We start from the raw sequence: 27,254 nt of genomic DNA, 5'->3' as shown, positions 1-27,254 counted from the left end.
CGCTAGCTACAAGTTTGCAGGCTCCCAGTCTGCAGCTTCTGGCCAGAATCCCATTCAGCTAGCCACCTGCTAGTTCCAGCTCCTGAGCTGACAAACTTCCTGTCCTACCCCGAAGACCTTGAGCAGTCCCCTTTTCCTGGGGACTCGCTATTTCCCCAAGATATCTAGGGGGTCAGAGCCCCTAGAAGGAAGCTTGGGTCTCTGAGATGTCAATCCTCCAAGCTGCTCAGCACCACAGAGCCTCTGCTGTCCAGTGCCATGATTGACACCCAGCAGGAACCTGAGCTGGACCCCGAGTTGGCAGTCCCCCCTGACATCCACTCTGCTGCAGCATCGGGGGTCCCAGCCAACGTTTCGCCTGATCTGGAGTCGGGGGGGGTTCCGGCCTGATCCTGATCCCCAGAGGTCTGCCTTTCCTGCTCTTGTCTCTTGCTCTGCACCCTGCCTTGACCTACAGCTTATTCTTCTGGTGCTGGCTGTCTCTCCAGACCTCCAGTCTCTTCTCTGGTCTCCAGAACGGTTCCATCTACGGCGCTGGCTTCCAAGTCATCCTCCAGAGAGGCTCTGTCTGTATGGTTGCCCCCCTGCTCTGCTTCCAGAGGGGACTCGCCTTCCTTGTTGATGTTTAGTGAGATCCTGCCTTCGTCCCTGCCTCTGGGCCATCCGCCCCAGGTCCCTTTCTTCATTCTTAGGTTTCTTGTGTTTCTGTTTCCCTGTTATCGGTTGGCCTATTTTTTTTTTTTTGTACTATTTCTTCATGCCAGCTCATCTACCCATCTGTTTGTAAGCCAGTTTTATTAATTTATTAAAGCCCCTTAATTACCCCTACCTGCCTTCATGTGTGTTTGCACTTGGGTCCTGAAATCTTTGAACTGTGACAATTATAAGATTGAAGACTGCCTGTGATACTGACAATACTGCTTGACATACCACTACAATCCTCTTTATAACTAATTCTAAGGTGGTACCAAACATTTTATCTAGGCCATTTTAGAAGATAGTAAATTAATTAGTAAAATAGGCAAGAAATTCGATCTTTTCACAGCCTCTTTATTTTATTCTATAACAAACTAAAGGCATGCAGGTATGCATGACCAAAGAGCTTTTAATTTCAATATTTTTCAGGAAGAATGGAGCACTGTTTCAATGTATAGTAAGGGTACCAATGCTTTAAACCACATCTGTCAAAGTAGTTATGTGATCCATTGTTAATATAAAAATGCTCATTATAGCCACTTGTTTTATTTTTAATAACACCTGTGCTTTTCCTACAATTACAATTTAAAATGTCTGTTGTGAAAAAGCTGTATGAACAACATTAAAATATTTTACAGAATTAGAATTTGTCCATATGTAACATGTAAAAATGTTTTTGATATATCATATTTCAGCATACAAGTCAAACTATATCAGAAAAATCTGAATAAAACCTTCATTGTACAGTAAGAGCAACTGTAAGTCATTAACCCCTCGTCCACATGGTCCTCCCTGCCAAAACAAAAAGTTACTTATTCATGCTGGGTATGACATACTAATACCTCAGTCCACTAAACATGTTGTGATTGAATTTTCCCAGTGTTTGCCAGATGTGAGCCTCTAGAGTGTCCGGTCACGTTGTGTTAAATCAATATGTGAGACAGACAAATAGCAGTTTAGACAAAACAAACTGCTGATGGTGTTATGCCACAGAAAGCAATTTGGGTCCTATTTCAAATATATCCCATTTCCTTCAGTTACATTCAGTGAACTGCAGTTTGTAATTAGAACAATGAGGAGCCTGAATGACTAGCAGTGATGGGAAAAAAATATTGGTCAAATTTAAACATCTGTCATGTTTGCCAGTCAGTCAAGCTCTTTTTTTTTAACTGTGGGGTTCCCCTGCTCAGCATCAGTTCATCTGACAGTTCCTTTGAGTAGAATGATGTCAGTGAAGGTCAATGGAAATCCTCTGTGAGTAATAAGATGGAGAAAAGTGGTTAAAAAAGCAGCAATAAAAACTATAAGGCAAGGCTGTACTCTTACAAAAAATAAAAATAAACATTTTATTATTATAGCGTAAGTTAAAGCATAACTTATATCAGTTATCACAACATAGAAATGCTTTTTAGAATGATAAATTCATTGCTGTTTTTCTTCTTAATAGGATTTAATAATATAATAATCAGATAAAATTACATCAGCCTTATCATTTAATATAGATCGATTCTTGTGTCCAGGGATATACACTGATCAGCCACAACATTAAAGCCAGTTACCGGTTTTAATGTTAGATAAATAAATAAATATAAACACAGTACAATATGATAAAATTATAATATATATTATTAGTCTCATTTATTGATTTGGCAATAATTTCCAGGTTTAAGAGGGGGCCTCATGACCAGAAAATCTTTGGAATGAATCTCTGGGAAAATGTGGGTGAGGAAATTAGATGAGTGACTCTCACCTACAACAGAACAGTTCCCAGTGTCAGAATGGGAGGCGTCAAGTCATCCTTGAAAAGGGAAAGGTAAATATAAAAAAATAATATTTAATACATGTGAAGTCCTAAGTGGCTGCAAATGATGTTAGCATGCTAACCTTTGCTAATTAGTACAGCTAAGGCTGATTGGAATGTCATTAATTTTGCAGGTATTTGGTCATAAACAAAAGTATAGGACAAAGTGAAAATCTGAACAGATGGTGGTGCTAGGAAAAAAAGTAAGAGGATCACCAAAGTTCTCACAATTCATCCTTGGGGGGACATGAATGTCAACACCAAATTTCATGACAATTCATCCAGCAGTTGTGTATGCATTTCACTCTGAACCAAAAATAGCAAATTGTTGGTGGTGCCTGAGGAAAAGCCAAGAGATCACCAAAATCATTAGGACTGATTGTCTGGGAACCATGACTGACTGTACTAAATTTTAAGACAATCAGTCCAATAGTTGTTGAGATATTTAATCAAAAAACAAAGATGTCAACCTCATGGTGGCGCTAATGGAGAGGTCAGGCAATGACCAGTAGTCAGTAGACTAGAAACCATAAATGTCTGTACAAAACTTCATGTAAATCCATCTAATAGTTTTTGAAATATTTAAGTTTGTACTAAAGTGGTGAACCAACAGACATTGCCATCCCTAGAACAATAATGTGCTTACCTTATTGGGAAAAAAATCTTGGAAGTAAATAATCTCTGGACATTACCATAGTGAATTAAAACCAATTTACCAGTCAAAGCCCCACATTGAATTTGAAATTTTCAAACTCTGGCATCCCTTAGTGGTAACACCAAACAAGCCACTGTGGTAGACAGCATTGCACACTGCTAGCCGCTACACCCCACTGGCCCAAACTCAGGAATAGGCTGATAAAACAACACAATGTCATTCTCATTTTTAAACAGACAAACATAATCAGAATGTTTTAAATGATATACAGCAATTTCTTACTGCATGAAAAGTACACACAGGCATTAAAAACAAAACAGAAAACATTGTGTTACATAATAGTCCAGATCTGTGATCAGTGACGTATTAGTCTCAAGTAGTTTTATTATTAGTCTTATTATTAGTCCTATTATTGTCCTGTTATTATTATTATTATACATTTTTATGTGGAACCTGCATTGTGCTATGTTCTCTTTCCTCCTGCTCTCTCTCTCTTGCCCCTGACCTTGGTTTCTCTCTCTGTCTCTGTAATCAGCCGAGGCAGACAGCCGTTCACCATGAGCCGGGTTCTGTTCAAGGTTTCTACCTGTTAAAAGGGAATTTTTACTTGCCGCTGGCATCAATTGCTTGCTCATGGGGGAATGTTGGGTCTCTGTAAATAATATTGTAAAGATTACGGTCTAGACCTGCTGTATATGAAAAGTTCCCTGAGGTAACTTCTGTTTTGATTTGGTGCTATATAAGTAAAATTGACTTGACTTGACTTTCGTCAGTCATCCATTGCTCTTTAGCTGTATTGTGGGAACATGCAACATCACATCTATCTGATGCAATACTGATACGAAGAAAAACCCAGTAAACATTCACAGCTAGTCCAACTGAGATTAAATAAATAAATGAATACAAGCTTTCAACAGAAAATACACCTTAAAATAGGATTATTCATGGTTTTCTCACACACATCACATTTTATGTGTTAATTAAAAGCATTTCCTGATGAATTCTAATAAAACTGTTGGACTGTTAGGATACTGCTATTACATAGCTCAAAAAATCTATCCACTATGTTGTTCAGTTCAAGCATGATGTGATTTCTATCTTGTCTATGCTTGGCAATATATAGGCTTTATTGTCAGAAATACTGTGAATGTCATCATATAAATTCTGATTTAGGGTGTTTTTTCTTTTTAATAGGGACTTATATAAGAATTCAATACACACACAGTTTACCCCATACTTTGTACTTTGTACCCTGCCATTTAAACAGCAATGTATCGCCTTGCCAAGAGCCTTGGCCAATTTGTCCTCCACTGTTGGTGATGGCATCTGTGCACAAATAAAATAAATTCTACATAGACAAGAAGAACAAATCCCAAGAAAGAAAGATGAATCAACAAGAGCAAAAAACACTTTTAGTTACCCCTTCCTTTTGCAGGGGCTAGATTAAGGTGGTTTAACTACATAACATCATACTCTGGATAGGTAGTTTGAAGGACCAGTGACATTGCGTGACATACAGTTCTGCTACTCCCACTAAACCTTATGGGTCCCATCAAAGTATAAGGTTTTGGGTCAGGTTAGGGCCAGTTCGTTACGTGAAGCTTTGGGCTAGAGTTGGGTTTCGGTTTCTCTCTCTCCCTCTGGCTGTATCAATCATCTTTGTCCATGTGTGTCTTGTATAGACAATAGAAGTTAATGTTTCCCATAACCCTGACAAACTAACAGGCAGTAATAGACAAAATAAAGCAAAAATATAGCTTAGAGTCCCTTATCAGGTTTGGGTTTTGTTATTTTGAAAAGTAATTTTAAGTGATAATCTCAACCGCAAATGTGGTTTAATACTAAAGGTCACAGAATTCTGGCGGGGCAGCAAAACTAACTATTGTCATTTTAATAAAAAAAAAATAAAAAAAGGTCGCCTTTTTTTTTTTTTTTTTTTTATCATTCTGTGAGCATCCATGATAAGATCTTATGCTGCACATGGCTGCAAGCAGCAGGACACAGTTAAAGGAGTTGGTTTGTGCTTCCCTTGTGGTTGTTGGAGTGTGTGTGCCATCACTGTAGCTCAGTCAGTTAACAGCTCCCTGTGGCGGCTCCTTCTTGTTCCATTACACACTGCAATATTCAAACTGATCTGCTGTCCAAAAATGTTGTTTTGTTTTGTAAATGCATTTTTGATAGGCGATATTGGTAAGTGCTAAGCTCAGTGACAAACACATTAGATTTTCTGTGACTAATTCATAATAAAAGTCAACGCGTTTTTCCAGTTAAATGCTTTTAGTGTGAAACTGCAGCAGTACGAAATGTTTGGTTTGCATTAGCAGTAACTTAACACAGCATTAGGAATGTCACCACAGACACTCAGTTAGTAATACTACAAATACATAAATATTCATCAGTGGGCTAAATAGTGACTAACAGACACTTATTTAAATTAAATCTTTTAGGCAGCCACTTTAAAGAGTAACTTAACAGGCTGAAAAACAGCTTTTTACTGCCTTCTCTGGTTGAAACTTTCAAGCCTGTTTCATGTTGTCTGAAGTGTTCTCTGTTTCAGCTGTAACAACAGCCAACAGTGATGTAAGAATGAAATAAACTGTAGGTTGTGGTGAGACAGTTCCAAAAAGTATCAATTACTTAAAAAGAAAAAGAATGAGCAAGATCCAGTCTTTGGAAAAACATATTTTCTTTCTCATTGTTTTAGTTTAATTGGCAGTTTAACTCCAAAGTTACTGTTTGATTGAAACCGGTTGGGAAAAATATTATATTATTTCCTGTTAGCATATTACAGTATTTTACACATTTTTGTATACTAACTGCAAAAACAGTATACTATGACAATTAGTATATAGTAAAGACTGTATGCCTTGTATGTAGTATGGAATTGGGACACAGCAAGAGTGTAGAGGCCGGTTTATGCTCTTTTAGAACTAATTTGTAAGATGTGCTGTCTGACCATATTGTATGTCAAAAGTGTTTATAGTTGTTCTGAATGGCCACACTTGAAGGCCATTTTTATTTTTATTTTTATTTTATTTATTTATTTTTTTAAACAGACAGTCCAGACAGTCTCTCCAGGAAGCCATTCGTAGTGTTGCAGTCAGTTGTACACATGAAAAAAGCCACAAGTAGTTGTGTAACAAATGAACAAAAATAGGTCAAAACCTAGTATATGGCTGGACTGCCCTGTATGTGTTAACTTCTCTCCTACTATCTGTAATCACATATACAATAATTTAATACAGCTGACTTCCCAGTAAAGCTGTTCTCAATTACATGTTTTTCTGTTTTTGTTTTCAGACAACAGAACAAATATTAAATAGTGACTGGAATGCAGCCCATTAAGACTACATATTAAACAGCAGTCAATTCCAAGCCATTTCCAAATTTCTGCTCTGTACTGCTAAAATCCTGATTTTTATAACTGCAATGTCATATGACAAAATCACCATACACATAAATTAAAGACGAGAGCTGTAATATGATACGAGGCAAATGTGGAAGGAAAGCCCGACCTCGCACTTGTGGGGAAATACTGAAGACTCTCCTCTACAGAATGTACTTAAGGTTTGTCCAGAAATTGCTAGATTTTTTTTAGGTGCTACTTTGAAGAAAAGTTGCCAAAGGGGTGTGAAAATTGTATAAATCTATTAACAAAGGCACTAAATTGGCAACACCGCCTGTGAACGCCCCTCCAATGACATAATAGAAACTGTTTGCACCAATTCACTTCGAAAGAGGAATAGCCTATGAGGAAACTCCGATACTTGCCCATCTGACCAATGGTGTAACTTCAGCACTTAGACACTGAGTGGTTTAACTTCAGCACTTCAGCGGCATTCTGCTAAACAGCCGAATGTTTCCAACCATTGGTCAGCCAAATGCTCGCTCACTCAGTAAGTCACATTTGCGTTTATAGGGCCGGCACCGCTGTTGCAGTCCAACCAAAAAAAGGGAGCTCGAGAGTTCAGTCAGTGGCTTCTTTCTCATCTCCACACAGCTGGCCAATCACGGTGTGAAGTGGGTGTGAATGTTAGGATTGTCAATTTCGGAAAGTTAAAGAAATGGTCAGACACAACAGGTTAGTGGTGATTATATTCTCAAATTTTCAAAACACCACCAAAGATGTGAAAAATATATTTTTATAGACAGACAATAAAAGTACTCACATATGCTAGACATCTAGAAGTAGAGTGGTCTAGGCTAACATTATGTGAGGTTACCCTCAATAACTTTATGAACTTCAATTTCAGACTGTAAAATCTTGGTAAAATGCCACGTTCAATATTTAATGATCAAATCAGAATGTAAAGTTGAGTTCACTAAGCTACTTTCACTGAACATTTCGAAATGAATTTGAAACTACTACACTCAAATTCACTAGAGGTTCCTTTAATTGTAAATCTCAATTCAGTCATTTGCTAACAAATGTCTAAGCTTAATCACTGCCCAGACCTCCATTCGCCCAAAAAGAAAATAAATCACTGTAAACTGTGAAGAAAAAAATTGTTTGTTGATGGAATAGCCATGAGTTTCAGGTTCACGTGAAGTCCATTATAACACTTCGACCATTCAACTCCTTTACTTGTACTGTGTTGAACTTAATGTCCAGGATGTATCATTCAAGGGCAAATTTCCTAATCAATCCACAGGTCAAAAGCCAGTAGCCAGTGTCCTCATTTTACTGCCACCACAGAAGCTGGACCTCTCTCCAATAGCACTGTGTAAATACACATAAACAAACAGAGGGGGTACTGTTGACCTCAGTGCTGACCCTTGGTGATTTGCCACTCACGTCTATACCAGTTGTTTTTTTTTTAACAGTCTTGTAGACACAATTGACCATCATGAGGACAGTTGGTGCTGTGGCTGACTACTGGATGACTTCCACTGAGCTGATTGACTAACTCAGGAAAAAGGCACATAACTGGCCAAAGAAAGGAGACGTGACTCCCAGTGGGTGGTCCATGGGGAATAGCTCCATGTCTGACTAACATCGACTCACAAGGTAACAGGCAAGTGGACACAGGCTGGTCTGTATAAGGCACCCTTGTGCCTAATACACACACATGTTTTTTTTAATTTGGGAGTATTTTGTGCCAAAAATAGTTAATCACTAAAGAACTATACACAAATGGTTCTAGCCCCTTTTAAGAGAAAGACTATGAGCTTGCAAGACCCACTTGTACGATTGGATTTGTTCTCAAATTGCACAAGTGAAATAAGAGAATTTGTGACATTCACCCATTTTCTCATACTTAGAATTTTCTCTCTTGTACATGTTCATGAGTGGTCCAGACTTGTCATACAAGTCACTTACAGGCAGTCAGCTTTTCTTCACATGGCAAAAAAGCTTATTTGACCTGAAATCAAAATGCCTTTGATTCCTGGATGAATTTGGAATAAAACTGAAATTAACTAAAATGAAATATATAACTAATACAAACTTGTGGCACGGTAAATTTAAGTGGTTATTAGGAAAATAATTATCTCACTCTACACTCAGCAGCTAGTCTAGTATCTCTGTGACTGTTACATCCCCTCAGACACCAATAATATTAGTGATTGACAGCTTTGCTTCATTATAACATCTTTGGCCAACATCAGGGTGCTCCCATGCTCACAATGACAATAGGTGTTTAGCAGGTATAATGTTTTCCATGTTCACCGTTTTAACGTGTTTGCATGCTAAATTTGCTAGTTAACACTAAACACAAAGTACAGCTGAGGCTGATGGAAGTGTCATCAGTTTTGCAAGTATATGGTCTTTAACCAAAGTATTGGACAAATTAAAATTTTGACCAGATGATGGAAGTAGATGAAAAATTAAGGGATCACCAAAGTTATTACAATTCATACTAAGTGGGGATTCAGACCGAAAATAGCCCTCCCTTAAGACAACACAGTGTTTGTAGGGGCATGTTGTTAAGGTACCATTGTGAAAATGATATACAATCCGTGAAGTCAATTTAGAGTAGAAGATTAATGCATTTAAAGGCATATCAGATGCCAAAACCATGCACAATAGTTTATAATACTCACAGACCGGATTTTACAACTCTTGGGAATTATCGCAGCTGCAATTGCTGTCAATTTGTCTTTTGTCATGACAATCGTGAGGTAAACAGTAGAAATGCAGTATTCATGTTACAGAGTAATCTACCTGGAATGAGCGCTTGCAAAAATGTGACTGGCCGACACAGCATCTTGCTGGATGCTGTCACATTGCGTTGCAGAAAGAGTTGAAACAAGTTCAACTTTTTAGGCAGCACAATCTGTGTTGGCATCACTGCTATGCTGCGGGTCTGGCCTCATTCAAATTAATGAGAGGGCTGCATTTTTTCACACAGAGCTGAATTCAGTCTGAACACAGCCTAAGGGGGACAGAACGACCATACTAAACATCATGGCAGCCCATCTAATAGTTGTCAAGAAACTGTACTCAAATGCACAGATGTCAACCTCATGGTGGTGCTAGAGGACAAGTCAGTCAATCAACAAAGTCAATTGGGTATATCACCACTGCTGCAAAATTTCATGGCAATCCATCTAACAGATATATTTCAGCCCATACCAAAGTGTTGGACTGACCAACTGATAAAAAACACATCACAAGGCTCTGTTAAGAACCCCACTGGGTTATTTACTCTGATATGTCACTGATTTGTCAACAAATCTAAACTAGGAAACCATTTTCTGTGGTTACAAAACAGTCAAACTTTCAAGAGACACCTGTTACAATGCATTAATAATAATCAATATGATATTCAGAACTGTACAAACATTTACAACAACCATTTTTTGTTCAATTGTGCAGTCATCACCCCTCAGAATCCGAAGTGGAAGACAGAGATCTCAAGGTATGTATGTCCTTCAAAACTTATTCAATAGTAGTCTTTTAAAATTGTTGACAGATTCTTTAAAGCTGCATTTAGCAGGTTTTTGGCTACTTGGGGACCACAACAAGCTCCACATAAGCTAAAAGTCACTCTCGTTTGACATATTATGGCCTTGTAAAATTGGCTGCTGTTTGGTGCGGAGCATATAGCTTACAGCGGTTTTATCAGAACTGGTTCAATGAAAACAGCTCCCTGCTGTAGCTGGAAATGAGGTTGATTGTTGTTGTCAGTGGTGATTCAAAACAGTAAGGTTGTTGGCCATTAAAACTAAAATGATGAGCTGAAAGACTCTAAAATACTCTGTGAATTGGAGGGGCGTGATAATTGCCTGTGGGTTTAAGGGTCAGTACAAGATATCATTATCAAGACATTCAAGCAATTGTTCATTAAAATGTTTGGTAGAGGAGCCTTAACTTATAATAACTAATAATAAAATTAGTATATTAAAGTCTTCACTTTGTCTGTATCATAATCTGGAGTCGGATGACTCGAAGTAAGTGTAACATTCCTTTCAGACTTGATGTGAGCTCCTAAAATCTGACTCCAGCAACACTAAATGTTACACTGATAAATAGGCATGGCCGATATTTGACAGTATTAGCTAATTGCTAATATCATATTGGGGTATATGTCGTAAGTAACAAAACATTGCAGTACAGAAATATGAAACTAGGTTTAAGGTAATTTAGAAACAGTCTCACCATGACACAGTCTGTCCAACAGAAAGCAGTGACAAGTTGAATTTTACAATGTGAAATACCCCATTTAGTACGTATATTGGTCCGAATCCTTAAAAAAAGCAAATTTAATAGATCCCTATAGAGATTGTTTATGTTAAAAAAGTGTACTCTTGGGCAACATATTGTTATCTGATTTTTCAGACTCCCCAATATAAATATCATTGTTGGTCTCAAACTTCCACTCTCAGTATAGTCATTGTTTAAATATTCTCAAATATGATTCAGGCTTCCTGCAGTCTCATACTGTAAGAGTAGTCTTTTCTATTAAATGCACGGTTTGTAGTCAGGATCACAATCAAACGAGTCCTCAGTGTCACTGCTTGAAGAATGACTGGTGTAAAGAGTGTTCAGATCAAAAGAAGAATCCGAATCTTCTTCCTCCTTTTTCTTCCTTTCCTCCCCATTACTGCCTTGTAACATAGGCTCTAGGTGTCTGGCTGAGGATCTCCTCATTGTCACTTGGTAACACTCCTGAGCACTTAGCCTGGTAAGACTCACATAAGGCTGTAGTAGTGTGGAATGCAGCAGCACAGCCTGACTCGGTAGTGATAACCTTGGCTGGGCTCTGCGGACTCTGCAGGTCTCAGACCTGACAGCCAGACAATCAGATTTGGAGGTAGAGGAGATGACAGTGGAGTATGGTAGGGTCTTTGATTGAAAAGGGCCCATGTTGTGTGTCTGAGGATGAGGTTCGATGGAGTTCTGAGGGACAATTTGTCGAGATGATTTGGTAGATGAAGGGATTTGGTTAGAAGTACAGAATGAGGATAGAATCCCTGACTGAGAAGCAGAGGTAGATGCATCATGTATAGAAGTCCAAGAGACACTGCAGTTGTGCAAGGGCAGATAACTCATTTGAAAAGTAGCTGGGGCCTTTTTGAACTGCTCAGCTGAAGGGTTTTGACCGACATTCACGTCCAGAGACCGTGAATGTCTGGTGGCAGTGAAAGCCCATTTGAGCTTTCTTGAAAGTCTGGAAAAAGACCGCAGAGTTGGTTTTTGACAGCTGGTAAAGGCAGATGTATCATGAGATACAGAAGCTGTTTGCAATTTGTATGTTGTGTTTGGAGGATTTGTTGGGGCCACACTTTCTAATAGATCAAATGCAGAGTCTTTGTTCCTTGAGGTATGGCAATGAGGAGAGGTTAGTACCTGAGGACTGGAAGCAGAAGCTGCCTGCTTGTTACTAGACATGAAGTGATTTGCAGATGCTTGATGGGGTTTAAAGATAGGGTAGCTCTTTCTGAAAGAAGCAATGTCTACCAGTCGAACCACCGGGGACAAAAGAGTGGGCAGAAGATTGTCTCTGGAAGAGGGCTGAGGTAGAGACTCAGTTTGAGAGGTATTGCTTGCTGATCCAGAGCTCTGCTTATCTTTAGGGTTTGCTTGGTCAGATACCTGGGCTGCTGTCTGAGGATGGGTAGTTGTCTGTGAAGGTGTATCTTGTTGGTCAGAGGGACATGGGATGAGGTCAGAGGGGGTGAGGTCCTGTGATGAAGAGGTTGATGATGAGGATGACTGGAACAGTGGGGGAGACAAAGAAACATTGGCCTGAAGCAGTAGCTCTTCTGAACACTCGTCAGGACACTCCTGCAGGATGCTATTCACCCATCGCTGGTGTCTGGAGCAGAACTGAGGAGAGGAGGAAACCTCCTGAACACATTCCCTGCTTCTCTCACTGGTTTCTTGCTTTTCTTTGTCACTGCTTTCTTCCTCGTCCCTCTTGATTACCTCACCATCCTCATTTGTTTTTTGATGTCTCCTAACATGCGAATTGGACTTCTCCCACAAAAGGGGGCTATCTTTGGACACTTCTTGGGAAGCCTCCTCTCCTCCCTTAAAAGACTTTGAGAGTTGAGAGGTCTCAATTTCATTCTCTCCATTTTCTGATGACTGAGAAACCATTGCTGGACGACAGGAAGCAACACCTAAAGATTGGAAAGGCAGTGCATTTTGATAAACAAATGTGCAAATAGCATCAGAATAAGAAATGCATTATGGGCTAAACATGAACGCAATGTTTTGTAGCCATTGGTGTAGAGAATGAGTGTAACATAGGACACACATAGTACAAGCAGAATCAGCTCTTAATCTGTACCACGTTAAAGGAGAACACCAATTTTAAACATCAAAGTCTGTTTTTGCAGATCTTGGACAGTACTACTGCATAAATGAAAATAGGTGTTTGCTAAAAATGCCTCAAGTAATGTCACTTGAGTCAGCATTGGTTTGAGCTAAAGACTACAAGTTTGAAAATGATCAAATCTGAGGGTGTGGAGTTAGGAAGACATAAGCCTACCAGACCTCTGTAGCCCACTCCTCATGTTTGCTTGAGGCTAGCAGATTGAGGCTACATTAGCTGCTATTAGCATATTGCATCCAGATCTCCAACTGAACTGTTGGTGGCCAAAATTGCATTGTGGATAATGTAAAGTAGGTACCAGGTTTTGATTAGCAAGAAGAATGCACAGAATAAAAATGACAATGTATCTGGTCCTGCTTCATATATTTTGATCTTTTTTTTTACTTGACGGCTAAGATGGGTAATATGAGTCAAAAATGTTATAGGAGTCCAATGCTAAATTGGTGGAGTTCTCTTTTAATGTGACATTGGAAATTATATAACGAAAAGCTGCTGACTGAGAGGAAAGTGTTCATTCCTTTTGATTAGAATATTTTATGGCCATTATTAAACGTATAATAATATGTATTTCATAATTTATTTTATTATATTATTGTTTTTAAATGTTTTTATGGCCTTTTTTCTATTTTATTTTTATTGTCTTTTATCTATTTTATTGGTTTGATTATATTGCTTTTATCATTTCTATTTTTCATGTACACTGGCTTTTAATTGTTTTGCTGTTTATATTATACTGTCTTATTATCAGCTTGTCAGTTATCTTTAAAGGACTGTGAATTGCACTTATTTGTATGCAAGCTGATAAAAAATAAAGACTGACTGATTGATTGATTGATTGATTGATTGCCTCCCATGGTAAGTAAGAGTATAACATGAGGATTTTTTACAAATCGTAACAATATTCGTATCTTAATGGCCTTTTCAGACATTAAATACTTAACACTGCTTTATCTATAGATTACATAATGCAAAATATTTGGCTTTATTCAGACATGACAAGCTGGTTATAGAAGGAGTCGCAATGATCACATGCTATTGACACATGATGTGCGGGAGGGAGCGGTCTGACCACCAGAGAACAGCTATGAGATGAAAAATAATTATATTAAGGAGCGTTCTCTGTTGCCTCGTAGGATACATTAGCCTTGATCCAGACATCTCATCCAAATAGGCCTGGTGTTGCTCCCATCTCTTTTTTTCCCTGGTTAGAGAAACAACTGTATCAGAGCTAAGATTATGAATGGGGCCCAAATCTTCCTTCATAGCTAGTTAGTCATGAAAAATATTGACAGAAAAATGGCAACAAGCGTATTGTAAGTCAACTTGCACAATTAACATCTCTTAAATATATTCTAAATCTTTATACTGTATTTCTCTGATTAAAAAAAATAAATAAATTAACTGCTCCTTGAAATGTCCACCAAGTCAGCTGAAAATGATTTTTACAGGATGGATACGTCACTTGTTACTCGAGGGCAAAACAAAACGTAGTAAGCCCCCCTCCTGAACACAAAACAACTAACATAAACAAATGCCATGGAAATTCAGCCTGATTATTGGGCTGCATCACTGATGAAGTTTAAGACTTATTTTGTTGTCAGTGCAATAATTACTATTGTAAGCATGAATATTCACATTTTATGGCAAGCATTTTGCTGAAGATTCATAATTTCATGTATGCACCTGGCATGAAAGAATATTGAAATACACAGAGGAAGTTTAGTGGAAATGAGTTTAGTGGGGATGACATGCCTTGTCCATTACTTACTACGAGAAACATCATTTCATGGAATTACCTTCACTGAGTCAGTCATTTTCTATATAATTTTTGCTCTACTTGTATACGTTTGCAATACTTAATATACAAGGGAATTCAATTACCATTGGGTACATAGTAAAAACAACAGTAGAAACAGTAAAAATGCTAAAGGTACAATTCTAAATTTCTACAAAGAGATATTGTCTTGTTCTCCCTAGATACACATATTAATACTGTGTGTGTGTGTGTGTGTGTAAGTGTTAGGAGGTGTTTCTTACCATGGTGCAGCAGTTTCCTTACAGTTTTTGCTATTGTCATGGAGTCCAAGGTAAATACTTCCAACAGCAGCTGCTCCTCTTCAGTAACAGGACTGTCTTTCTTCAGTATCTAGTGCACACATTCATATATGGTTCTTTGTGTTCTTTGATGGACTGACTGAAAGGTACCCTGTGGAGTTTTTGACCACTAGAGATGCTTTGGAGCAATGTTTTAATTATCAGGCCTCAAGAATCAGTGTTGATTTCGCTTACCAAAATTATGACAAAATTTATTTATCAACAACCTTTTTTCTCATAACGAGGATGAGACGATGACGAGACAAAACTGATGTCATTAAACAATGACTGAATCTTCATACAATATTGTTAACGAAAAAGGGGTGAATAGACATAGACAATGAGTTAATCCAAGTCTTTCTTTCACTGGATGGCTGCGCTACACATTTCTCTTCCTGCACGCCTGAATCATCTTCTTGGTGACTCTGCACACTAGCAGCGCTCCCATGAACACACTGCCTACAGTGCTAGCCTTGACCTGGCTACCAATGCTACTGATGCAGGAGCTCAGACAACATACATTGACAGAAAAAAAACATGATGTGCTGTGAACAGCAGGGCTTGGTTGGAAAAAATGGGCTGACATTTGGACCCACTTTAAGTATGATGCTGCCAAGAGAAAAAGTGAGTGTGGTGTATTATCTGTAAAGAACCCCTGCGGGTCTACAAAATCACTGAGTCAAACCTGAAGAGACACCTCGAGGTGCACTACACAGAAATAGAGGTAACAGTGAGATGATACATAACATTGCGTTACTTTTAAAGCCATTTACTTAAATCAGTTAGTACAGGCAGTGGTGTAATGTTTTATATTAGCATCTCACAACAATGGGACATTGCTACATTGCTTGCAGATGGGAGTTTAGCCTCATTGAAAACTCTGTAGCCCAGCCAGCTAAATAGGCTAACCTTTTGCTTAAGACAATGTGTTTATTTTGGAATGTTAAACATGCTATCCATGCCAAAGCACACACAACTTAACTGTCATACACATTTGACAGTCAGGTGTTGTTGAATTTGAATGGAGCTAGGCCAGATAAATGTAGTCTATTTGGAACATCTACTGGTTATTAAAATGCACGGCATATTATGTAAGAACATTTTTTTTGGGCTTGAATAAAGTCTGTTGAGCAGTAGCCAGCTGTCTAGTACTTAGCTGTGTTGTATGCAAAGATGTTCCAAATATTTTCTTTTTCTTTTCTCTTTCTATTTAAATGGTAGTATATTGGAGCGCCCTGGTAGCCAAATTGTTACAGTATATGAGACATAATTCCAACATCTATTGTTCGAATCCAGCCAGGGACTTTTGTTGTATGCCTGCCTCTTCTCTCTCTCCATGTTTCCTGTTTGCGTCTTCTGATTTAGAAAAAAAATACTAAATTGTCAAGCGTTTTCATCAACTAAAAATGGACTAAAATGTTTTCCTTGACCAAGACGAGACTAAAATGTGAGTTTTAGTCGACTAACAACTGAATAAAAATAAAAAGGACGAGGTTGACTAAATGACTAAGACTAACGTGGACTTTTGATCTCAGGAGTAAGACTAAATGTAAAAATAGCTGACAAAATTAACACTATCAAGTATACACATACATTAACCACAACATTCTCATCAGTAAATTGCAGCACTGGGTTGGTTTATCTGGGACAGTCTTGAAGTGGTCCACCTCCTACTTGTCAAACCACAAATGTTTTGTTTCTATTCGTGAGCTTCAGAGATACAGAAACCATCATACATGCTTTCATTTCATCACGTTAATATTACTGTAATGGTCTCCTAACTGGCATAAATCAGAAAACAATTCATAGACTTCAAATAGTACAGACTGCAGCAGCCAGACTACTAACAAAAACCAAGAAAAGAGATCATATTAGTCCCCTCTTAATGTCTCTACATTAGCTACCAGAGAACAGAATCGATTTTAAGATTCTACCTATGACTTTTAAAGCATTTCATGGCCTAGCCCCAGACTATTGTTCTGAACTACTTGCCCTTTATCAACCTGCACATAGTCTGAGGTCCTCAGATAGGAACTTGTCGGTAGTTCCCATGTCAAGATGTAAGACTAAAGGGGACAAAGCTTTGCTGTTAGGCCACACAACTTTGGAACAACCTGCATGATGCACTCAGACTTGAAAATCATTAACTTCTTTTAAATCACTTCTGAAAACATATTTCTTTCAAAAGGCTTTTGAGTGATCTCTTTTAGATATTTCATATATTTTCACATTTCTTATTTGTGTTTTTATTTTTATTGTTTTGCTTCTGAAGATGTATTTTCTATACCTTATTCCCGCATCTGTCTGCATGTGTTTGATGTGTTTGTTTTGTTGTTTTATCCACATGAAGCACTTTGTTATATCTGGTTTTGATAAGTGCTATATAAATAAACTTTATTAATCTTATATATTATTATCATACACTATGTGTTTTGGCAAGAAACAATGAATATCAATGTAACTCTTTTTATCTAGAAAAAACAAACAAAAAAACAAACTCCCCACGGTACCTTTAAGCACTTAATTATGGAGACGATTACGTCTGTCCTATTTATAGTGTACTTTGTCCAGATGAGAACATTACATTTGAAGTGCTTGCAGTAATTCTCTGAAATACAAGATAAACCTAAACACTAGAAAAGTATTCATTTGTAGTACAACTGAGTGCAAAATGTTACATTGTACGTGTGTTTAGTCACACCCTCACAGATGACAGAGCTTTTTAAAATATGATTGTACATCTCATCTACGAACATCATGTTTTGGGCAACGTCTTCCAAATGGAACACCAAACTACAAGCACAGATTAAAGCACACACTACTATAAAATACAGACCTTATCAATGAAAGTATCTCCTGGTAACACAGTCTCCAGCTCATGTAGATAGTGCAGCAGCCTGTCCTCTACTTTCTGGGCATAATGTTCACCATACTGCTTCTCCATCTGTTTCTGAAAGACAGAAAGGATGTATCATGTCCATTAGATATGCACATCCCTTGAATGCATTCAGAATAACTGAATGCGTGAGCTTTGTGATTTTAGATAAGTGGAAAGTGAGTCCTATTTTCTTTCCTTCTATACATAATAATAATATTTTGATTTAAGAATATCAATTGTATATGAAATGGCTCAACAAAATGATCTGATGTAGAAGTGATCAGAAATTGCTATGGCTGTTAAAAATTTTGTCGCAACAGACTTGAAAAGAAGGCTATATAGGCTATTTAATTAGTATTTATCATTTATCATATTTGTCAGTGATATATAAATTTTGTTGTACACATGAAGTTCTGAAATTCTGATTTTGAATTTTTTTATATTTTTTGTAGAACATTATGAAAAAGGTATATGCATTACACAACTGAAATAAAATCTCAGTTGTGTAAATAAAATTCATTACTCCTCATTTCAGTACCATTGCCATGTTTACTATAAGGTCTATTTCAGGGAAAATTAATTTTTGACTATTTTGCTCGCAATCTAACCCTGCTGTTTGATGCTATATATCACCACATACAAAAACCTTCTCCCCAGTAAGTGGACCCACTCTAGGTTGCCAACATGGCAAGACATAGTGTGGAGAACACAAGCCTGTTTTCCTAAACACTGTGGCCAGACATCTGGACTTAGCACACCCCCATACCAGGATTTTATTTATGGACTTCTCATCTGCTTTTTATACTATAAACATATACACATTACTCTACAGACATGTAGAGCTACAGGTCAATCAAAAATTTGTTTTATGGATTATGAACCTTTTAGTAGTTCATAGTTCACTGTTAGTAGTTATCAATGGTTTTAATGCCTGTTTTGTCTCTAATTCTCTTCTTGATCTACACAAACTGGATTTCATGCATCACTGAGGGAATGACTCTTTTAAATTATGCAGATGACAGGCCTCAGGTGGCACACTTGACTGACACAAACACGCTGTCAGAATGTCATCAGTTGGTGAACAACCTTGTCCGGGCTTTTGAAGAAAGCTGCCTGGAGCTGAAAATCAGCAAGACCAAAGAGCTGTGTTGTAGGACCAGGGGGAATGTGAATGCACCCCAACCATTCTCTGAACCCATCAAACTGGACAGACAGTTGGTGGAGCAGATGGACACTTTATATACCTGGGTAAGAAAATAGACATTCCTCTCCTTCTCTTAGCATGCTGACTCAGTGGACAAAAAAGCCAAACAGCGCCTCCACCTGCTGAGGAAACTTAAAACTTATAATGTTAACAAGGACATTCTAACCATGGCTTACAGGTTTACAAGGATTTACCTTACCACTAGACACAAAATCGAACTCTCTCACCAATCAGGCCAGTAAAATAATCTGATCAACCCAAACACCATTATCTGAGTTATACACCTGGTCAATAAGAAGGAAAGACACCATCATTACACAGGACCCATCTCACTCCATCCACCAGCTCTTCCAGCTACTGCCATCAAGCCATTGCTATAAGGTACCACTTGTCAAGAGGAACACCTTTAAAATGTCCTTCATCCTCTCAGTTATTAAAGAAATCACACTAGGCGGATACAGATATTCACACATATAAACTTGTCTATTAATGGCACTGATGTTAGTATTCTTAACTTATTTTTACTGTGATGTTTTTACTATTTTACTGTTTCTACCTTAATATAATCGTCAAGTTTGTCCTTGTCCATAGCAAGAGCTTGTGCCAGAGCCTTAAAGTCGAGATTGTGCTTTCTCATGAGGAACATCTCATGTTGGTTCTGTGCAAGACAAAAGGAAATAAAACAGAAAATCATTGCTTGATCCATTAATCTTGGTAAGATTGTAATATACAGTAGGCAGTAGTTAGGCATGGCTAGGTGATACCATACTTAACTGGATAATGATGTAAATGACATTTTTGTTTGATTACCTACTCTATAAAAAGTTGAAAAAAAAATACGCCTGTGATCAATAAACGTAGCATTTCATTAATCTGACATACCAGATTCTAAATAAATAGCAATATCCAGACAGGCATCACTAAATTTTGTACTCCAGAATACACTTCATTTAAATTAGTTGTGGGCTGCTTCTGCTATCAAATTATACACTCTTAGTTGCAGGGACGTTGCTATAATACAGTTGTAACTTATTATATTAATGTTGTTGTGATCTTTGGATCACCATCTGCATGTATCATTCGGCATCGGTTTTTATGCCGAATCGCCTTCCTGATGCAACCTGGGTTCAGGGGAGCTCGGGACCAAACCGCCAACCCAGGGATCAGCAACCAACCTGCTCTACCACATGAACCACAGTCCCCCATTAACTAATATACTTAATAATATAATTAATATAAATAATCAGTTATCACTTCATAAAGTTGATATGGTTAACGTTAGCAAACAGCGGTCTATTTTTACAGTTATCAGACATGAAGCAACATTAGCATTCATTTGGAGTTGTGTTTATGTGCACCTGATGAATATAAGTGCAACGCTGACTCTCCTTTGAGCTCTGTTTTTGGTATCCACCAATATCTGCTACTAAATGCTCCACAATATTCACCAACTAGTCGCTTACTTTCTCTGTCTGCTCTATGGTGCTGGGCAGGTAGTGTACAGTGGGTTTATCAGAGACTTTTTGACTGAAGACAGCAGCTTTTTTTCACTGCTGGAAACCAGATTGATGGGAGTGGTGAGTATGAATAAAAACAGTAAGCTTGCAGACATTAAACCAAAACAATGAGACAAAAGATGCTAAAAGCTCTCTAGAGGTGGGGGGACTGCAGAGTCAGGTAATACTTTTTCACTAAAAGAGACCCCTTTCAGTGATTAGTGCAACTTTAGGTGACATTTATGCCCCTGACTTAATGCTACACAAGTCTAAAAATAAACTGAGTAAGAGCATGTTTAACTGTTTCACAGATTTGAAAATATGCAGAAAAAACAGTTCCAATGTTAGACACTTACACATTGATCCTGGTATTGAGATAGTTTACTTGGGAAGAACTGGGTGATTTTAAACACAGTATCAACCATTCCTCGACGCTCTCTGAGCATCCACATAATTACCTAGAAAGGGAGACAATTACCAATAGAGAGGGGTAGATAAAAAGAAAGCAGAGGAAATGGAAATTTAAATCAAAAAATATAAATAAACTTAAAACACTTAATTAGCACCAGTTTTACATGTGTTTTCATGCTTGTTGAATGTATGAATGAATGCTACCACCACTCATTTCCATACCATGGTTTTAAGGCCAAACATGATCTTCATGTGTTTCATAGGAGCCGCCAGTCTGGGTAAAAGTCTGTAAGTGGCTTCCAGAAAGCCCATCACTCTTTCAAAGTGCTCCATGTCCCTGTTCTTCACAATGGAATATACCTGGGCAGAGGCAACACGCAGCCTCCACGAATCTTCAATGCTAAGAGCCTGGGAGTCCACTTCTGGCCAATCGGAAGGGTCCACAACTGAGAGGAAAATAACATTAAGACACATCACAATTTTAAAGACTCTCCTACAAGGTTCTCTATTTAATCTGAAACATGGGTTACAGTGCAAGTTGTTTCAGGTTTTGTAATGAGTATTTTGCATGTACTTCCCCAGCAATGGAAGAAGTATCCAGATCGTTTTCAAATCTAAAATTTGACTTGAGTAAAAGTATAGCAGTATCAGCAACAAAATGTACTTTGAGTATCAGAACTAAAAGTACTCATTATGCAGAATGGTCCTTTTCGAAGTGTGGATATATACAGTAGGATTCAGCATCCTGTATCAAATTCCACAGTGACACAGTAATAAAATACTGCAGATATTTTTGCAGATTTCTTAACACCCTTCAGCTTCAAAACCTACCTGATATAGGGGTAGAAAAATAACTTCTAATATTACAGAAAGGTAAATAAGAGAAATTTTTATTAAGTTTAAAAACAATAAATATCTAGGTATAGATGGGCTTCTTGGAGAATTTTATAAATGCTATGTGAATGAACTCGCTCCAGCATAAGGTCTACAATTATGCACTTTCCAATCATAGCCCTCCTGGAAGTTGGTCAGAAGCCATCATCACTGTGCAATGTACAGTGTATAGATTAATATGTTTGGCAGCAATTAAAAATTAAAATGGGGCACCCTTGTCTTATACCTTGTTTAACATCTAAACGAGGGGAAGTGCGGTTTACTAAAGAGTCACTGCTATTTATAGTTTTAGAGAGTGTGAACCATCTTTATGAAATTTTCCCTGATGGTAAAATGAAGTCACATTTCAATTACGAATGGGCGTTCCGCAGTATCGAAGACCTTGTAAAAAACTTAAAAAAGTATAACTGCTTCTTTGTTAATTAAATCAGAATAATCTAATATAGCTAGGATTAAACAAATATTATTATTTCTTTATCTGTCCTTCATAAACCCAGATTTAATCATCCCTTAAAGTAAAAACAAAACATGCCAAAACTGATGAAGAAGTGATTTCATTTAGAACTTTTAAATACACTTATGATGCAAATTTTACTAATCAGTTTGAGAAAACTTAGCTTACTCTGTTGGCTTAACATTAACTCATCACTAAATCTTCCTGAAAAAATGACTGCAATGGATAACATAATGACTGTATATAAAGATGGACAACAGGACAGCTCCCCAAAAGTGAAGCCAAAACATCTTAATCACCCCCTGGTGGCTACCTGCTTTATAGGACATAAACCCTGCCCCCTCCATATTAGTGGATGGGACGTGGGCCAAATTAAAAAATTAAAAAGTAAATGTCGAATAAATTATTCACAAGGGTGGTTTCTGTCATTTTAGGTAGTTCTTATCATGCTAATGTATATTAATTTTTTTGATAGGTTTGGTTTTAATTAGTTATTTGATGCTATAAAAAGGGGGTGTGATGTCACATGATTGATGTCCCGCCCATACACCCACGGTTCACTGCGCAGACCGGGGCTCCAAATAGCGTCACCAGTGCAAGATGGCCACATCCGGAATATTTTGGCTTCATCTTTGTACAGTGGGAGGAAGTGGATACACGTCTTCCATCTTTATACAGTCACTGGGATAACAATGGGATAACTATGTAAATGAAGAGAAAGTTATCTAGACTGTAGTAGAGAGTGTAAATCGTGAGCACAACTACTCGAAATAGCTCACTGACAACAACTCAGCCGAATATCAGTCTCTTACAGATACACCTATTAACAGTGCTCTCAAGGAAATTTTCCAAAGGGAGACCCCGGGGCCGATAACAAAAGCCACCTCGCTGCAATCAACAAAATCGGAGAAAACAAGACTCCTTTCTCAAGATACAACAATGTATTGAAAACTCTGTCAATGAAAACACTGGTGCCATCCACACTCTGTCCACCTCTGTTGGAGGTGCAAAGGAACACATGGGGGGGGTCTTTCTACTACAACATAAGGTAGTTGAAACAGAAGGTCCATTCTCTAACGAAAGAGAACAATGTGCTATGAGACCGGGTAAATGAAATCGATGACTACAAGATGGAATTAATCGCTATCAACGATGGAAGAATTACTGCACAAGATGTCACCTCATCATCAGATGGTTCAGCAGCTTCCTTATCCAATCCCAAGGTTTCTGCTTGACATATTCTCTCTATGAAGCTTCTAGATGATTTATTTTACTTAATTAATCATTAAATGGATATTAACTTTTTCTTAAAGGAGAACCCTTTAATGGAGGGTTGAATATGTTCATTTGCTGAGGTTATTGATAAGTCTGTGATAACTGAGGATGTTGCTACTCTATACTCGATAATCAGCACTGAAGTCACTGAAAGATCCTGTACTCCTTGTTTGTTTTTGTTGGATGCCAGTGCTCAGGAATTTAGGTCCTTTTTACTTTGCTTTTTTTATTTTTATTTTTTTTATTTTCTGCACTCAGGAAGTTTCCCCCCTTATTTTCCTCTATAATGTTGGAGAGATGTAATTCTCTTTTAAATGGTAAATGGAATGCACTTATATAATGTACGAGGGATGGGAGCCTTTTGTTTTGTAAAGCACAAAAAAAGGACATTAACATTTTATAAGAAACACACTCTTGACAAAGGGATGAAACATTTTGGTGCAATCAGTAGGGTGGGGAAGCTCTTTTTTGTAATGGTTCTAATCATTCCAAGGTTATTATGACCTAATTTGATTTTAGCTTAAATGGATCTATTATCGAATCACAACTTTCTTCCGAAAGCAGATGGATTTGAATTGTTGTTCAAACTGGTGAATCCTTCAATATTTGATCCAATATTTATGGTTTTAATAGGACCACTCTAAATAGCGCACTCCTTCAGGAATTGTCTACCGAAATATTCACACTTAAAAAAAAAAAAAAATGTTCCTTCAGCCTCACTCATTATTGGTGGTGACTTTAATGAGGCCCCAGATTTGTATGTTGACAGATCTTTCCCAAGAGGTTGAACAAATAACTTAAATTTAGTAATTAATGATTTTTGTTGTCGTTTATCATTATTAGATGCATTCAGATTTGTACTTCTAAACTTATTTGATTTACTTACATGGTTCAAAGTGGAATTGTCTCAGAAATCTTGCATCAATCTTTATCTCTGTTTCTCTGAACTGAACTGAACCTCCCCACGACAAGAGGGACGGGGGGGTGGTCCTTTGCCCTCTCCGCACTCACACTGACAGATTTCCACCCAGAGTGGGTGCGTCTATGCAGCCCTCTCCCTCCCTGGTTGGTAAGGAAGCTGAGGAAGAGTTACATGTTACAGTTCTGCTTTCAGCCTCCGCCTTTCACGGAGTTGTGTGCACTGTTCTCCCCAGTACCGGGAGAGAGCAGCATTGGAGGAAGAAAAGCCTCACTCCAGAGGAAGGGAGATATTATGATGGTCCTTCAGTTGGAGGCACAGAAGGGTTTTTTCTCCTCATATTTCCTGGTTCCCAAGACATCAGGGGGTTTAAGACCCATACTTGGCCTGCACACACTGAACAGACACATCGTGCAGCGTCCTTTTCACATGCTGACGATCAGAGAACTGCTGGAATGCATCCAACCAGGCAGCCAACTTTTTTCAAGCCATAGAGGGCACAGTATCCTTTCTGGTTCTCCCTGAGAGCTAGCAACACTGGCAGTGGAGAGGGAGAGATTGAGAGAGCTGGGCTTGCCAGCTGTGGTGATCTCCACGATCCAGAACGACCAGGCCTCCTCCACCTCCAGGGCTTATGGGACACTCCAGCTGGGAGTACATCATTCCCACATGGCCTTTGCCCTCGGTGTTCACCAATAGCAAAGCCCTTTAGAGGGTGAAGCACATATGTAATGGAAATAGTAGTAACTATTTTAACTCCACTCATTTAACTCCAGTTTTATGATTACGTGCTTAGTCTTGTAACTGCAGGCCAAGCTGACCTCTTTTTGTTATATGTTGCTGAGTTCCAAAGAGAGACAAGCAGCATTTGCACTGGGGTTTCATAGGGTACCGTAGCGTACAGTCGCTACCCCCTGACTGGACAGTGCGTTCAAACATCTGTCTCCGGGTGCTGAGGCGGTGCGTCGTAGGGATCAATAGTGAAGTCCGTTAGAGGGCTACGTATGTACTCACAGAACTGGAGTTACGTCCAGTAAACTACTATTTCTAATGAATGTGAGGTTTTGGTTCGTGCATTTTTTTACTCCTAAATCACAGTTTTACTCTGCAAAAACAAAGCTTTTGGAAGAAACTTATTCTGGCTTGGTGTGCCATAGCGAATCTATCTTTGCAGACATGGAGGACAGCAGAGCAAAAGAATGCTTTGTCTTCTGATTTCTGATTGGTTCACCCCATCACCCAATATTTTCTATGAGTGAATAATTTCAAAATACAATTTCACATTTTTTCAACAAGCTCTCATGTTTGTTTCTGGGATTTCAAATTCAGATCACATGTATGTGAATATTTACCTCTTATGTGATCACCCATGTCTGTTTATTTGTTGGTTTATCTGTCAGCGGGATTACGCAAAAACTACTGAACCCATTTGCATCGAGTCTGGTGGAATGATGGGGCATGGGACAGGGAAGAACCCATTTTTAGTATCGCATTCTCCAAGTTCTCAAGTCAAGTCTACAAGATCTCGCATTTTGCAACATATTTACCTTCAATCATACCTACAGAAAGGCAACATATTAAGGGAAAAACCAACATGTGTCTTAGTGTCTTAGTAAGGTGTTGGGCCACCACGAGCAGCCAGAACAGCTTCAGTGCACCTTGGCATTGATTCTACAAGTCTCTAGAACTCTACTGGAGGGATGTAACACAATTTTTCCAAAAAATATTCCCTCGTGTGTTTTGATGATTGTGGTGGAGAGCGCTGCCTGACACGTCAGTCCAAAATCTCTCATAGATGTTCAACTGGGTTGAGATCTGATGACTGTGAAGGCCATGGCATATGATTTATATCATTTTCATACTCATCAAACCATTCAGTTACCCCTCGTGCCCCATGGAGAGAGGCACTGTTTCCCCACTCGTTTTTCATGTTCTTCTAGAAAAACGAGTCACCCATCTGTATGACTATGTATGCTTACTCATGTACAATACAAAATATACAGTACATGCAGGAGACACATGCATTTACACATGTGCACAGTCAGTTTTATCTGTCCTGCAGTTCTTTATCCAGATTCTGTTATACCTACTCATTTGTCTATGTTAACCTAGATTTGAAAGCCTAACTGGGGACTATTTAGCATCTGCTGGACACCCTATACAATACATTTGTTGCACTGCTCATCTGTATATAACAATGTATATCTGTACTATCCCTGTTAAACAAACAAACAAACAAACAAACAAATAACGTTATTGCTGCAGTGCAATGTAATAAAACACAATTAAAGTGTTAGTACCCCATGTTCATAACATTTTCAGTTATTAAAAATGACTGAAAGCCAACCTTCTTGTATATCCATCATCTCGTGAGCCCAGACATACTCTATGATCCACACTAGTAACTTTGGGAATCTCTGTAAACATGTATTGTCAGCCTGCAGCTCTCTTCCTTCCATCGGCTGATACTACGACGGTCAGCTTGGCAGGGTCTGTGGAGGGAGAAAGCACTGAGTTTCAGCCCCATGGGTTTCATGAGTGAGATGCGATCACTCACCCGGCTGGACATGTACCGGCAAGTTGAAGATGTCAAGTAACGAACATCCAAGTTCGAAAACTGTTTGCAGAGCATCTCGTTTTGAAAACGTTGCAAATTACTTCCGTGTTAAACTCACAGGTCCTCATCAAAATAAAA

The 27,254-nt window shown here is 38.3% G+C and overlaps 1 protein-coding gene and 1 long non-coding RNA gene across 6 annotated transcripts; both read right to left on the bottom strand.

Moving 5' to 3' along the window:
* Positions 1 to 1,306: 1,306 nt before the first annotated feature.
* LOC120792687 lies at positions 1,307 to 3,352 on the bottom strand. The gene is made up of 3 exons (XR_005707878.1): positions 3,144 to 3,352; positions 2,447 to 2,494; positions 1,307 to 1,948 (listed from the first exon to the last, which is right to left on the bottom strand). It is a non-coding gene; the product is annotated as an uncharacterized LOC120792687 (long non-coding RNA).
* A 6,452-nt stretch (positions 3,353 to 9,804) lies between these two features.
* On the bottom strand, positions 9,805 to 27,217 carry LOC120792685. 5 transcript variants are annotated; one of them, XM_040131923.1, is made up of 9 exons: positions 27,133 to 27,217; positions 26,907 to 27,051; positions 21,240 to 21,463; positions 20,963 to 21,064; positions 19,667 to 19,768; positions 17,865 to 17,978; positions 14,972 to 15,080; positions 12,523 to 12,719; positions 9,805 to 12,423 (listed from the first exon to the last, which is right to left on the bottom strand). In XM_040131923.1, the coding sequence occupies exons 2-9, from the start codon at positions 27,016 to 27,018 to the stop codon at positions 11,056 to 11,058; spliced, it is 2,328 nt and encodes a 775-aa protein (XP_039987857.1). In that variant the 5' UTR covers positions 27,019 to 27,051; positions 27,133 to 27,217; the 3' UTR covers positions 9,805 to 11,055. The 5 variants fall into 5 exon arrangements, with proteins under 5 accessions (XP_039987857.1, XP_039987855.1, XP_039987858.1 ...); XM_040131921.1 differs by having other exon boundaries at positions 9,805 to 12,719; XM_040131925.1 differs by lacking the exon at positions 12,523 to 12,719 and having other exon boundaries at positions 12,145 to 12,309.
* Between the last annotated feature and the right edge of the window lie 37 nt (positions 27,218 to 27,254).

This window comes from Xiphias gladius, chromosome 8, assembly GCF_016859285.1.
Source record: "Xiphias gladius isolate SHS-SW01 ecotype Sanya breed wild chromosome 8, ASM1685928v1, whole genome shotgun sequence".
NCBI classification, from domain to species: domain Eukaryota; kingdom Metazoa; phylum Chordata; class Actinopteri; order Istiophoriformes; family Xiphiidae; genus Xiphias; species Xiphias gladius.
This window is presented reverse-complemented; position numbering and strand designations above follow the sequence as displayed.

Excerpts from the sequence above, each read along its gene's own strand:
- LOC120792685 (XM_040131921.1), bottom strand. The coding sequence starts at position 27,018 with ATGGAAGGAAGAGAGCTGCAGGCTGACAATACATGTTTACAGAGATTC. Across the intron at positions 21,464-26,906 it reads GATGATGGATATACAAGAAG|TTGTGGACCCTTCCGATTGG; the intron begins GTTGGCTTTCAG and ends TTTTCCTCTCAG. Across the intron at positions 12,720-14,971 it reads AAGGAAACTGCTGCACCATG|GTGTTGCTTCCTGTCGTCCA; the intron begins GTAAGAAACACC and ends TCCAATCTTTAG.